This window comes from Mesoplodon mirus (genome assembly GCF_964341445.2).
Source record: "Mesoplodon mirus genome assembly, chromosome: 4".
Taxonomy (NCBI): Eukaryota; Metazoa; Chordata; class Mammalia; order Artiodactyla; family Ziphiidae; genus Mesoplodon; species Mesoplodon mirus.
This window is the reverse complement of record NC_138979.1, coordinates 18,496,539-18,511,893: the sequence shown is the minus strand read 5'-3', so window position 1 is coordinate 18,511,893 and position 15,355 is coordinate 18,496,539. Positions and strand designations below refer to the sequence as shown.

The window sequence follows — 15,355 nt, the reverse complement described above, 5'->3', positions numbered from 1 at the left end:
CTAGAGTCACAATTCCAATGTATCCTTAAAAAACAACAACACTCTTAGATCTAGAGAACCTGTCAGGCATTCTACATTCTTACTGGTTTTGCCAAAACTGATCTGTGACTAGCATTAAGCTTATAACTAATTGTACTATTAGAGTTAACAGGATAAGCATCATCATTCATAGGAAAAAAATTCACGTGGCTCCCTACCTTTAACATCTTAACATTATTATTATTCTATTGATCACATGAGCCACAAGTAAATACAGGGCGCCCTTGAAGTAGGATGTGGTCCACAGATGGCACAGAAGGAACTCAGGCAATGATTCAAGAACGTGCATGGTAGCCCCAAAGCCAAAAATGGGTAAATAAAGAAGCATCTTTTTGTTTTGTGCAAGGTGGCAGATTCAGTTTTAGGCAGGCTAGGGTGAAAGCAATGGGAGGAAACCAGGTGGAAATGTTTAGTAGGCAAGGAGAATTATGGGACTGATGCTTGGGTTAGAGCTCAGGAAATAAAGATGTGAGATACACTGACAAAAAGCAACCTATAAAGACTAATATACTTACTTTATTCACAATGTGCAAACAGAATTCTAAAGAAGCTCTGGAAAGAGAAGGGAATTAAGTCTCTCCTAAGGGACACTACTGATAGAGACACAAATTTTAGTTCACTTGAACTAAAATATGCATACTTCACGTAGAAACAGATCTTTCTTATAAACATCATATACTCATTCCAAAACTCTTTAAGAAGTAAATCTCACAGAAACAAGTCATACTTATGAATTAACTCATTCTTCTGTTCACTTAACAAATGTTTATTGGAAGCCTGCCTCGTGGACCAGTCTACACAGCAGGGATATAGCAGTGAACACGAAAAGTCTGCTCTCCTCAATCAGGAGACAGAAAACATGAAGAGACAAAAACACAATTTGGGGTGGTGCTAAATTCTCAAAACAAAAAAGGGTAACTGATGAGGTGGCGGGAGGGTGGAAGGAAGCTACTTAAGGTATACCTACTGTATAAAGAAAAGTGGGAAAGGAAGCCATGGGAAGATCTATATTCATCACATTCCAACAACCAAGCAGGCAACTGCTCAAAAAACAAGCACACAAAATGGATGTATTTGATATTTCATAATTTTTATACCTCTTTTTATGAGGCTCTAAAAGTGTGTATAATGAACTCATAGTAGACACAGTTTACCTTTTCTTCCTGATCCCCTGAAGAATAATCCTCTTCTATAGGATGCCTGAAACATATGTTATGCTGATGCCACCACATCTACCGAAAGCCCCACTATAGACAATAGTTAATCTGAAGAAATAAATTAAGATGATGCAATTGACAGCCTTGCTTGGCTTTGCAATTTAAAAAACTCTAGTAACGACACATAACTGGGAAAACCTCACAATGTTGTAACACAGCATTTGATTAGCACCTAGTGGACTTGCTCCAATCTGTAGCTAGTTTCCCTTATGACGGGGTTTATGATGTCACAGTGCAGCTGCAAATGTCACAGAGCCACTGAGCCTGTATATAAGACAGTTAATAAAGGATGAAAAAATGTGAATTCATGGAATAGCAGACTTCACTATCAACTCTGCTGCCTGAAAAGTCAGATCTATATATTACCTATCTTAATTCCAAGGACTACAATGAAAACCCAATTAACACTCTACGTGAGAAGCTGGAAAACTATACTGATTTCTGTGTATTAAGACAGGATTCTCAACAGTCTGTTTCTTCTATGGAAAAAAGAAGTGTTTAAAGAATATTTCAAATATTTTAAGGCTGAAAACAGGAAAATAATATTTTAAATGTGAACACTTTAATAAAGACACAAAATATTTCACTTCATTTTTTAAAAATGTTGTATTTACTTGTGCTAAAGGAAGACAAACACAAAAGGAAAAATGTAGAATTGGTATCATTTTAGTGTCTTTAGTGTTTTTCTTTCCCATATTGAGGTTCTTCTTTTTTTTTTTTTAAACAGTGTGGCTAACAAATTGCCAAAATCAATGGAGTTAAATTTTACCTTGTGAATATCAACTGAAAACACTGATACAGAGGTGGCCACATAAGACTGATATTTTTATATCTACTATGTTAAAATTGTTAGAACTATAATATGATCCTTGAATCCTTTGTGTGTGAGGCATGAAGAAATACTATCTGAAATCTATAATCTGAATTTAAAAAGGGAGAAGTGGATTCTGTTTCTGGTACTGTAATTATAAATGGCCAAATATTATGTCTCTTTAAAAAAATTCCCCTCTTGAAAGCAAAGCAAATGTTGGAATCAAGTCATTCTTAATTATATAGTCTGATAATACTTCCAGTAAGCAGTGGTGATCACTGTGATGATCAGTGATGACAAAATTAGGGGTAATTATGCTTTGAAAAACAATGTCCTAGTGAAATTTTTCCCTAGCTAATCCTTATAATTTCCTATTTATAGTACTTGGAGCATCATTTTATATTCTAACCAATACTAGATGTTTTACTTGTATTTATAAAGACTATGAACACATACATGGATCTTTATAGAAGTCAAAAATCCTTTAGCTCTAGATGTTTAAAAATCAATCTTATATCTTGGTTTCAGTAAGACAAACTAAAACTGATCAAAATTTTCTAGCCAATTGCATTACAAAGTAGTAAATGTACATAGTGAAGTAAGTTGCAGTGAGATCCTGAGCCAAAAATGGCATTTACCCAGCAGATGTCTTACAAGGGCAAACATTGGACTCTTAACAACGATACACATCATTTCTAGTAATGAATAGGAAATGCACGTGCCAAAAGCCAGAAGCTACAGAATGAATGCCTAAAACCACTTATTATCCAAACTACATATCAATCTATTTCTGACCAAAATCAACTCAGGAATGTCTATGTGGGAAACTGCAATTCACTTGAATTATTCTACCTTAATTCTTCTACCAATCACTTGGTATAAGTCCTAAAGAGTACTGACTAAGCAAAAGCAACCTTAAAAAATAGTAATAATAAACAAAATGTGGTATACACATACAAAGGACGAAGGAATTCCTATCACATACTGTATAGCTGAACCTTCAGGACATTATGCTAAGTGAAATAAGCCAGTCACAAAAAGACAAATATTGATGATTCCACCTATATGAGGTATCTAAAAGTAGTCAAATTCACAGAAACCAAAAGTAGAATGGTGGTTACCAGGGGCTGAGGGGAGGAGTAAAAAGGGAGTTTCTATTTAATGGGTATAGGGTTTTAGATTTGCAAGATGAAAAAGTTCTAGAGATCTGTTTCACAACAATGTGAATATGCCTAACACTACTGAACTGTACACCTGAACTTAAGACTGCAGATTTTATGTATGTTTTTTTCCACACATAAAAAATAGCAATAACTATTGCCCCACATTTGGTGGATATGATAATTAACTGACTTATTGCCAGGAAGATACTCAATAAATTGATTTTACCAAAGGCAATGAGACTGACTTCCCCATCAGTTTATAAGACATAATTCTAAAGCTCTGGGTGTTCCCGTACTCTTGGCACCAGAATTACTGCTCAAGACATAGACTAGCTATTGGTGCCAGGATTTATATGGACCACTTACTAATACATCAAAATGGATAAAATTTAACTTTTCTATGCTCTTCATATATCCAAGGTCAGAAGCTGAGTTGGGACCTAAACATGATACTATCTTATCTGCCACTAAATAATGAAGGAGTAACAGTATACAGTATATATGTATATGTACAATAGTTACTGCATAGTACTGTGCATATATATATAGTATTATATATACAGTAGCTAGATGTTGCATATATTTATGATTACTCTTTGCTAACTATGCTTTTTCCCAGGTAATGCTCTCTGAAATGGTCTGGTTCAACACAGAGTACCTACGTATTACAAGTAATAGAAATGTTTAATGAAATCTAAAGCCAGGTGCCTAGGTTCTGCCTTTTATTAACTGTGTGACCTATGACAAGTTATTCACCCTCTCTGTACCTTAGTTTCCTCAACTGCAAAAGAGAATGAAGAAAAACAGTACCTTTCTACAGAGCTGCTGTGAGAACTGAGCTATATGTGTAAAGCATGGAACAGTGTCTGGCACATACTGAATTTTCAATAAATGCTCGCTCACTCTTGTTATTTTTATTATTGTTACATTTCATTTAAATAATTTAGTCAAGAATGTAAAGCTTAATTTACATGTATTGATATTAATCCTTTGATTTGGAAAGATTAAAATATTTTAGGAAATATTCCTCAAAAGGTAGAGAAAGAAGAATCAAGGATTTGCATAAAAGTAGAAGTCAAAATCTGAATCAGTGACAAAACATGGCCAGACCAAATTGCATCCTTAAGTTTTTTCAGTTTTAGTCCAAAGGTCAGTTTATAAATAGAAAAGTCTAAGAACTTAGCTCCTAAAAAAACAGTATAATGAAACTTGGTCTCACCATGAAATCAAAAATCTAGTAATAAATTTTAGTTTAGATTTTCAGAGCCAAAATGTTGTGAAGGAATGCTTGCAACGTCTTAAAATTTCTAAAATAAATCCGAAGTACAAAAATTTAGTATAAATAAAATTTGGTATAAATAAAATATACCAATTTAAATACATTCGTGACATTATATCAGAACTTTGCTTATAAAACAACTACATATCAGCTTTTCTTCTCTATACCCACTGGAGGCCTATTTAAGCATAAATAGATTTATATTACTTTAGAATGAATTTTTGATACAATATATTCTTATAAATTTATTTATTTTTGGCTGTGTTGGGTCTTTGTTGCTGCGCGCGGGCTTTCTCTAGTTGTGGTGAGTGGGGGCTACTCTTTGTTGCGGTGCGCGGGTGACTCATCACGGTGGCTTTTCTTATTGTGGGGCACAGGCTCTAGGCGCGAGGCTTCAGTAGTTCTGGCAAGCAGGCTCAGTAGTTGTGGCTTGCGGGCTCTAGAGCACAGGCTCAGTAGCTGTGGTGCACGGGCTTAGTTGCTCCACAGCATGTGGGATCTTCCCGGACCAGGACTCGAACCCATGTCCCCTGCACTGGCAGGTGGATTCTTAACCACTGTGCCACCAGGGAAGTCCTGATATGATATATTTTTATACTAGCATAAGCCACTTCAGCTCAAAGCCTGGCCACTACTATTCTAACCATATGAGGTTACTATAATGAATAAAGCAAACGTTTATTGAACATGGACTTTGGGTCAAGCACGGTATTTGGGCTTCACATAAGTCATCTCATTTAATGGTCAACCGATGAAATTAGTATTTCAATTATTTTAGGTAAAGAATCAAAGAATTCAGTCTAATAAGTATTTACTTAAAACTATGTATAAAAATTAAGAAAATAATTTTGTGTCTTTAGTCTTAATCTACTTCACTCCATTACTTTTAAGTAAACAAGTGACTACTACACTTAATTCAAACTGTGTGTACAGGTATAAGTTAGGGCTCTTTTTCCTTATACCAAGTACAAAGCAGTAAACAAGCCCTTAGAAAAGGTAAAACTAGAAAGTTCCGAGGACCTGGGAGACCAACTTACACTGGCAGTACCTATCATGGTATATTAACATATCTGATATCAAATAAATACCTTTTTGTGTGTGTGTGTGGTACGCGGGCCTCTCCCTGTTGTGGCCTCTCCTGTTGTGGAGCACAGACTCCAGACGTGCAGGCTCAGCGGCCATGGCTCACGGGCCTAGCCGCTCCGCGGCACGTGGGATCTTCCCGGACAGGGGCACGAACCCGTGTCCCCTGCATCGGCAGGCGGACTCTCAACCACTGCGCCACCAGGGGAGGCCCCCATTATTTTTTAAAAGGTATTTAAAGAGAGGTCTATTGCTTTATAAACATACCTACTGAAAGGCAAATGTCTTTTCTGAACTACTTCTGCTTGCACCATTGTCATCTAATATTGTCTCTACTTAGTATTTTCAACCCCATAACCAGGCTTTTCTCTTCTATGCCTTTTTGGAGAATGACATGTTATATCTCTGATAGGGCTCAGAAAACTCACATTTCTGAAGATCACTATTAAGATGTTGTCCTCACTATCAATGAAGTGAAAATTTCCCAAAGCCTCTGTGTTTTCCAAATGTAATTCCTTTAATAGTTTGGGGTTTACAAAGGTTACAGTAGCAAAAAATTGAAATAAGGCAAAGTAAATAATCTCTGAATCTTATTCAAAGAAGGAATTATAAAAATTAATGCTCCATTTTAAAAATTTCAATGTCTAGTCTATTTTTGTTTTTGTTTTTTTTATTGTGGTAAAAAATACATAATATAAAATTTACCATCTTAACCATTTTTAAGTGTACCGTTCAGTAGTAAGTATATTCACACTGCTGTGAAACAGATCTCCAGAACATTTTCATCCTGCAAATCTGAAACTATACCCCTTAAACAACAGCCCCCTTGTATCTCCTCCCCCCAACCTACTCTTTAACTAGAAGAAAAGTCAGAGAAAAGGATAAAGAGAATAACTGTTTACTCTCAGTTATTTTGCCATTACCACTAGCGACAAACTACCTGTTACTAAAACTAAGAAGGAAGACTTGAACATCAAACAAAAAGTACCCAAATCTCATAGAAAATCAACACAAATGACAGAAAATCTCTAACAGTCTCTCAAACACTAAAACAGATTTGTATGCATTTTTTTATGATTATAAGGTGTATAAAAACAAAACCTTTTTCTGAAATTTGACTTTGACCGCTTTATACCTACTGAAATTACCTTTGAAACACTGATTTTCATTCAAAGAAAAGTATCATTTAACACACTGGGATGAAAACACAGAGTATATTCTAAAGCCAAAAGCCAATCTTTAAAGAAATCTATTAGCTATTATACACAAAGTTATCAAAATATGAGTACAGATTATATAACAAATTCTTATTCAAATTGAATAAAATGGTGACTAATATTAACAGTTCACAAATTATTTTTACTTATATCCCTTCAACCCTGAATTACCTTCAAGAATGAGTTACATTTCAAAGCAGTACATTTTCTTGAATTAGTTGACTAAGCAACAACAAAGATTTAGCATTTACTGAAAAAAATTCACTTCTATTTTTTTCCTCCTAACTTTTGTTAATTTTTAGAGCTAATTCTAAGTGAATGCAAATATTATGTTCAAAAAATTTAAATTAGGGCAATTAAAAATAACCAGGGGAAGGAATACATAAAATTAAGGAGCAATAGAAAGTCAACAATAAAATGAAAAATTTTATTTCAAAATCTTAAGAGGAACTTTTTCTCTTTCAGTAAGAGCCCCTCAAGTCAGGGAATCAGCATATTGAGGTTTAAAAAACAAGATTCAATTAAACACTGAGCTTGGACTTCCCTGGTGGCGTAGTGGTTAAGAATCTGCCTGCCACTGCGGGGGACACGGGTTCCATCCCTGGTCCGGGGAGATTCCACACGCCGTGGAGCAACTAAGCCTGTGTGCCACAACTGCTAGGCCTGTGCTCTAGAGCCCATGAGCCGCAGCTACTGAGGCCGCGTGCCGCAACTACTGAAGCCCATGTGCCTAGAGCCCATGCTTAACAACAGAAGCCACCACAGTGAGAAGCCCGAGCACCGCAACAAAGAGTAGCCCCCCCGCACCAGAACTAGAGAAAGCCCGCGTGCAGCAATGAAGGTCCAATGCAGCCAGAAAAGAGCCAAGACAAAACACTGAACTTGAACTAGATGTACTCAGCCGACAGTAAGTATACCAAATCAACCTAACATGATGCAGACCAACTTTAGTATACAAATATGATGTTGCTGACCAATTATCAATAGCAAATGTTGCTTGTATGTTGCTTGTTTTGTTTTGTTTTCTGATAGCCATCCATATTCTTCCTGGTCCTACTTAGGACCAAGAAGATGGATTTTTGGCACAGCTGGCCAAAACAATGAGAAATGCCATTCCAATTTTCCACCAGTTTGAAACAGAAAACACACAAGTCATACACTGAAACCTATCCCTTGTTAAATCATTCCTACTCCAATCCCTCACTGCATGCCAGGCCTGCTTTCTTCTAAGACGCTTCTTTACGTACTGTTTGCATTTACAGCAGAGAGGATAAGAAAGGAGGTTAGCAGAGTATAATCTCTGAACAACATTCCCTAGTGGCTTCCTCTGCTCCACAGAGTCTCCTTGTTTCCAAAAAATACAGAGGTTCTCGGAAAGGTTAAATTTTATATTAGAATTAACTCTCTCGAGGCACTACGCTGACCCTGATGATCTCGAGTTTCCTTCCAGCTCTATGACCCCTGTGATTCTGCTCCTTTCACCTTTCCTTCCTATCTTTGCTGAAACTTTGAGAACTCGCCATTTACAAAGTAGGGTTATTTATCTTTCCAACTCGAGGTGTCATACTCGGGCCACAGGCTGCATCAGCAGCTATAAGGCATGAAGCTCCAGATAGCACATCCCCTCCTGAGGCTCCATCTGGATTACCACGCTCACCCTGAGTTTCATGGCAGCATTATCAATTCCCAAGAAACGTGGAACAAGAAAAGTTCAAGGTGCTACCACTGTTGCCTTCAGAGTAGATTACACATTTGTGAGATGAATGGGGAAATGTGAGCATGGAGTGCATATTATACCAAGGAATTATGCTCGATTTTATTAGGTATGATCATGACATTTGGTTATATAGGAAAATGTCTATAACCTCTTAAGAGCTGCATACCCAGAAGAAAGTAGGAATGACATGACGTGATGTCTGAGATGTGTAGAGCTGCTTAAAATTCTTCGACAAAAGAAAAAAAAGAAGATAAATGAAGCAAATGCTACCAAGTCTTAATAATTTTTAAGTTTCTACATAAATATGCGGGAGAATTATTTTACTCTTGTATATGTTTGAAATCTTTCATCACAAAAGAAATGATAACTTCCCATTACCCATTTAAGGATTATATTATTTCCAAAGGCTGTAAGGATGATTTTAAAAACTACCTGTACATACAGTAATTTTGCTTTTCACCGTTTTAGCTTTGGGAAAGGGTTTCCTCCTGGCTTGGTTATATAAAATAGACTCTTCCATTTACCACCAAGAGTTTTTCCAGGGGGGAAGGGTGGGGAGGGGGGTAGAATCTAGTCTTATATATGTATCAACACATACACTTACCAGACAAGATTCCAGCTTCAATTAAAAAAAAAATCTACTTAAAAACTGGTGGCGCAGTGGTTGAGAGTCTGCCTGCTGACTCAGGGGACACGGGTTCGTGCCCCGGTCTGGGAAGATCCCACATGCCACGGAGCAACTGGGCCCGTGAGCCAAAATTACTGAGCCTGCGCGTCTGGAGCCTGTACTCCGCAACAAGAGAGGCCGCGATAGTGAGAGGCCCGCATGCCGCGATGAAGAGTGGCCCCCGCTCGCCACAACTAGAGAAAGCCCTCGCACAGAAACGAAGACCCAACACAGACAAAAATAAATAAATAAATAAATAAAGCAAACTGTCAACAAGTAAAAATAAACACTAAAACTGAACAATAGGTCAAATGTTACAAGATCTAGGGACAATCAAAAAAAAAAAAAAAAAAAAAACTAAGTCAGGCCAGAAGAAATCCAAGTCACAGTACTCAACCTCGATGATCTGCCACTCCAGCCTCTAGCCCTTTGACACTGTCACCACATGACTTCTATTCACTATTGGATACAGTTAGAAGGGAAAGGCTCCACTGATATCTGGGAAGTTATAAAACAGAAAAACTGAAAACTGAGAACTCCAGCCTCCCTCCATCAGTCAGCAGAGCAGAGGTGTGAGGGCCAAGAGCAAGCTCAAGTTTTCAGATCTTCATAACTGGGACAATTTTCAGTGTTAACTTGATTAACAGAAGCTCTGGAAAGGCCAGGATACTCAAAACTACCACTATCAAATGACCAGAGGCAAAGGATCAAACCCGCTAAAACTTCCGGTTACACCCTTTGTTCCGACACTACTTAATGATCATTAGACCATGTAAAAAGGAAAGTAACTGTTATAAATTACTCTTTATACAAACCTGAACTTAAGTCTAAAACATCTGGGAATTCACAATCCTCTAGTTTAAATGAAGTAAGTGGCAAGTACATACAATGACATTGGGAATTATTCAGAAGAGTCAGTCACTTTTAGCATACATTATAGGCTTAATAACATTTCAGTTTGATTTCCTAATCCTTCTATTATATAATATTGCATAATAATGAATACTCATAAATAAACAGCTTCAGGCATCACAAGAATCTAAATTAATAATTACGTTTAGAAAATTTTAACTGCTAAGAACTGTGTCCTAATTCTGCAAAATATCATGATCCATAGAGGATTTATGGCCCCATATCCATGGAGGATAACTCTTAGTTAACCAAAAGAATCAATGACTCAGCATACAGATTTCTTCTTAATCTCTTAACATTCCTAGTATGTGAAAGACAAAAACCATAATTTATTTTTTGATCAACTATTTTAAATATAGAGAAAACAGAATAACATAGCAGGTCTATGAACTTGCTATCCAGATTTAATGACTATCAACATTTGATATATTTGAGATTTTTAAGGAAGTAATAAACATTGTAAATGTGAACCACAGTCTTTTTCTAGTTCTGTGATTCAGGCTTCTCACAGGTCTCTATCCCCCACTTCTATTTTACTTAACACTCCCAGCTTTCTCACACCCCAGTTCTCACTCCTTTGTTTCACAGACCTATCTTTATCTATTATTTCACAGAAAAACTTCTTGAAGAATTTATACTTCCAATTTCCTCTCCCTCTTATTTATTCTCTAACCTACTAAAGCTCGGTTTCTGTTCACTGGACTCCTATTCAATTCCAAAACCTCATAAATCCAAGGTTATTTTATGGACTTCATATTACTTGACCTCTTTAGCAACTTCTGACTGAGGCTCACAGGGCTGGGTGTCACCCAAGCTGAAGGTCCTCAAAACTGCCAACTATCACTGTTAGACAATGGAGATCTGTTGTTTTGACTGTGCAGGCCCAGAAGGCCAGAGGAAACTGCATGTGTGGAGGACAGGAAACCAGTACCTAAAGGGAGAGAAGTGGCGGCAGAAGGAAGATTTGCTTTCAACTACCACCTCAGCAAAAGGGCAGAATTATAGACCAAGAATCATAGTTATAAAAACTCTAGGACACCTCAAATTCACCAAAAGATATATGTGCATTCTCTTCTATTTTCACAGACAAAAAGACTAAAGGATAAACACCAAAATGCTAACAACAATTAAATTTCTGGATGTTAAGACTATAGTTAGCTTTAATTTTCTTCTAATAACACACATTTTGTCAATTCTGTACAATGAACATGCATTTTTTTAATAAGAAAAAGGCTGCTTTCTTAAAAAATAACGAAGGTCTGAATGCCTGTTTTCCGGGGTAACAAAGAAGGGTGTTGCCATGGAGATGTAGCTCCACAAAGCACTTGTGAGGAGAAAACCCCAGGGAGCAAGTGGGTGTCGGGAACTTGAAAGAGGAAAGAAAAGCAGGCTGGGTGCGTGGGTGTCTTGGGAAAATAGAGGTCTCACAGGAGCCAGTCTGGCCGGAGACAACCCAGGAGGTGCCTGGAGCTCCAGAGGGCTCTCCAGGCAGCCATCCGGTCCTTTCTATTCTCCCTTCAAGATACTGCACGAGTCTCTCCACTGCTCGCACCCCACATCACCATGATGCCACTCAAATGGTGTCCACCCCCCCGCCCCCCGCCCCGCTCCCAGCTTGCGGACGTCCCCATCCAACCCGCACACAGTCGCTGGTGTCTTAAAACATGGTGAACATTGGAAAATGTCTCAGGAACATTTAGAACACAGGATGGTCCACACTCCCAAATGTTTACAACCCTCTGCTTACCCTGACCAGCTCAACTTCCCAGGCCAGACACGCGGCTCCACTTGGCCTCAACGCTGCAGCTCCCACCCCCATCCTCTGCCTTTGTACATTCTTCCCTGGCCTAGAATACGCTTCCCTCTCCTCCACCCGTCAACCTCTACTCACGCTTTGTGTCCCGCTCAAAAGTAAAATCCTCTACAAAGCACTCCTGGTCAACCAGCTGCTCCCCCTCTGCATGCCTCAATCATTCCTATGTAACATCTCCCAGTACTTCTTTTCTTTTTTTTTTTTTAACATTTTTATTGGAGTATAATTGCTTTACAATGTTGTGTAAGTTTCTGCTGTATAACAAAGTGAATCAACTCTATGTATACACATATCCCCATATCTCTTCCCTCTTGCATCTCCCTCCCACCCCACAATACTTCTTACACAGCGAGAATTACCCCTCAAACACCTCTACCCCACTAAACAGTGAGATGTCAAGGCCAGGAAATACATACCCCACACATCTAGAATAGTGCCTAGATACAGGAAGGATTCAGTAAGTATTTGATGAACTAAATAAATGTGATTGTTTTTATTACATATTTTTATAGATATCTAAAAATAAAGTTAAGAGCTGAAAAACAAACACTAACTCATATCGGTGGTCTCTAAATGAAACTAATTCAAAGTTTAAGACCTAACGAAAAAGAAAGTAAAGATTAAACCAAATATACACTGGACAAATGGCAAGATTTCTGCCATCTTTATAGCTAAGAATATAAAACTACTGAATAATTCAATGTGGAATTACTGACCTTCTCGAATAATAAATTGAGGATTACATACCATGGAGGGGGTTTTGTTTTTCCTTTACATAGTGTCTGTTACAATGCAAAAGTAATTCAAACACGTATCTTCTCTTCGAAGTCAAATCAGTAAGAATGGCTGATAACCGGGGAATAGGGGAAACTTAAGACCAAGTGCAAGAAAACAGAATCTGCACACAATTCTCATTCCCATACAGGCTAATTTTCATTGGTGCCTGCCTGTTGCCTACATTAAGTTTACCTGAGCTAAAGTGGGGATTGAATTTTGACCAGTCTGCTTCTGCATGCGAGCAGATTTGCTCTCTGCCACAGAATGTGGTATACTTCCATCCTGCTGAGAGTCAATTGTTTCCATGGTCATTTGTCTGGAAAGACAATAAAAAGGAAGAAGTGTTAAGGCCCTATCTGAAATATCTGTTTTCACTTGGCTTTCTGATTGATATTCTTTTTTATCATCCAACTGTACTACTTTATATTTTCAAGAAATAGACTCAGTGGCAGAGTCCTAACTCTCCAAACTTAAAGGCACCTTCTCTGCTCACTGGGTATGAACATTACCAAGGGAGCACTACAAAATGTTCCATGGAATTAGTTTATTTAAAAAATTTTTTAATCTTATAATAAAGCCTCCTTTATAATTATTTTAAACCCTCTAGCATAAATTAGTGATAAAGTTAGGTTTTATATTTGACATGAAGTTTAAATATTCTATGACTCTCACGGCCTAATAAACCTGCCTTACATTATGATGTAATATGAAAGAACTTCCACATTGTCTAAATTAAATGTGTTACAATATAAAGATGTGTCTGCTTTGCCAGCACTAAGTAGTTTCTGATAAAAAAGCCTGTCAAATTGAATCACTCAGAGTTGACCACTTGTCCTGCAGCTCTCCCTTTACTTAAAGAGGAGAATCTAATTTTTCCAGGAAAAACTTATGCAATAATCTTTTTGCCTATAATTTCAATTTAAGTTAATGATTTCTATATAGACTCTTTCTAGATAGATGGTAAACCATATTATAATGTTACCCTACTACTAGAAAATATAAAATGCAAACAAAATAAGCAAAATCAAATTTTAAAAACTTATAGGAACTACTCCCTGCTATTGTACATCTTTTCAGTTGTCAATAATATAGTGTGTTCTTTTCACCTTAGTAGTCTAAATATATATCCAAAAAGTATGCAGGTAACTTAGAACTTTGAATTGACATGTCCAGATCTTTTTTCCCAGATTTAATTAGTAACAAGATCCTACAGATCCTTCATCTACTTAATACCTTCTTTTGCATTTCAACAAACATTACCTGAATCCAAGTCTTCTGTTCTCAAAGCTGTCTGCTGTAGTCTATACTACACCTAGAATTACTTCTCCCTATTCAGACATTTTAATACTTACAACTGAACATGACGATTTAGAGCAATTATAAAAATAAAAATCTGGAGTCTACTATGAAAAAATGTCTTTCCCTCAACATTCCCCAATTCCTTTATCTCTTTTCTTATTATTTCCCAGCATGGACTCTCCAATTCTAGGTAAGTAGAGGCCATCCCCCTGCAAAAACTGCCAATTCCTGCGGTTCTACTTTTGCTGTGAGCAGTTCCCAAAGAGAATACCTAGAACATTTAATTCTGCAAGATATTAAAAGGTATTATCTGAGAAAAGAGGGTAAGGGGGAAACGCTTAGTTAGAGTTTGAAATAGCCGGGATTAAAAGGGTTTCTTTGCTGCAGAACTTTCTCAGAAGTTTAAATATTTCAGTGTGACTTGAGAAGGGTGGAGGCTGCAGATCCAATAGGCAGCATTTTCCAAAAGCGTCTGACTCTCCTAGACCCTCTTCCCACAAAGCAAGTCCTATAGCAGAAGTGTTTGGGGAAGAACTTGAGAAATGTTGTCTTATGCTATTTCTTACACCATTATTAAAAGCTCTCTTTAGGGGATTCCCTGGTGGCGCAGTGGTTGAGAGTCCGCCTGCCGATGCAGGGGACGTGGGTTCGTGCCCCGGTCCGGGAAGATCCCACATGCTGCGGAGCGGCTGGGCCCGTGAGCCATGGCCGCTGAGCCTGTGCATCTGGAGCCTGTGCTCCGCAACGGGAGAGGCCACAACAGTGAGAGGCCCGTGTACCGCAAAAAAAAAAAAAAGCTCTCTTTAGGCTCTGCTAAGAACTTGAGTCTCCACTCAAACACTACATGCTGAAAGGTCTTCCCCACTTCAGAAACATTCCTTGAGCACCATCTACAATACATGACAGGCCCTGAGAATACAAAAGTTAAGTCACAATCCTTGCCCTGAAGGAAATCATTCACCACTTGGGCCTTGGTTTCTCAAAGTATAGTCCTCGCACAACCTGTATCAGAATTAACAAATACACTTGTAAAGACAAAAAAAAGGCAGATTCCCAGACTCAACCCCAAATCTACTGATTCAAACTTTCTGAGGGGTCTAATTTTTTATATCCAAGAGATTCTGATATATATTAAAATTTGAGAAAAACTTAGCTTATTGGTAAATTCTATCAGTTAGACCAGTAATGAACACTTCTTAAACTGTGTGAAGGATGTTATGTACAAAATGCTTTGGAAAACACAGGAAGGAATGTTGAAGTCGGCCTGAGGATGGGGCCATGTGAGTTGTATACTGAAGGATGAGAAGCATTTCACCAGGTAGAAAAGGACAGGAGGACCATGAGAGGAAGGAAAACACAGA

The 15,355-nt window shown here is 37.7% G+C and overlaps 1 protein-coding gene across 1 annotated transcript in view; it reads right to left on the bottom strand.

Moving 5' to 3' along the window:
• The window catches only part of CREM (cAMP responsive element modulator), a 66,873-nt gene that overhangs the window by 34,585 nt on the left and 16,933 nt on the right, over positions 1-15,355 (bottom strand). Inside the window, 1 exon segment of the mRNA XM_082620062.1 lies at positions 12,888-13,011. Coding sequence (XP_082476188.1) covers positions 12,888-13,011 — 124 coding nt within the window.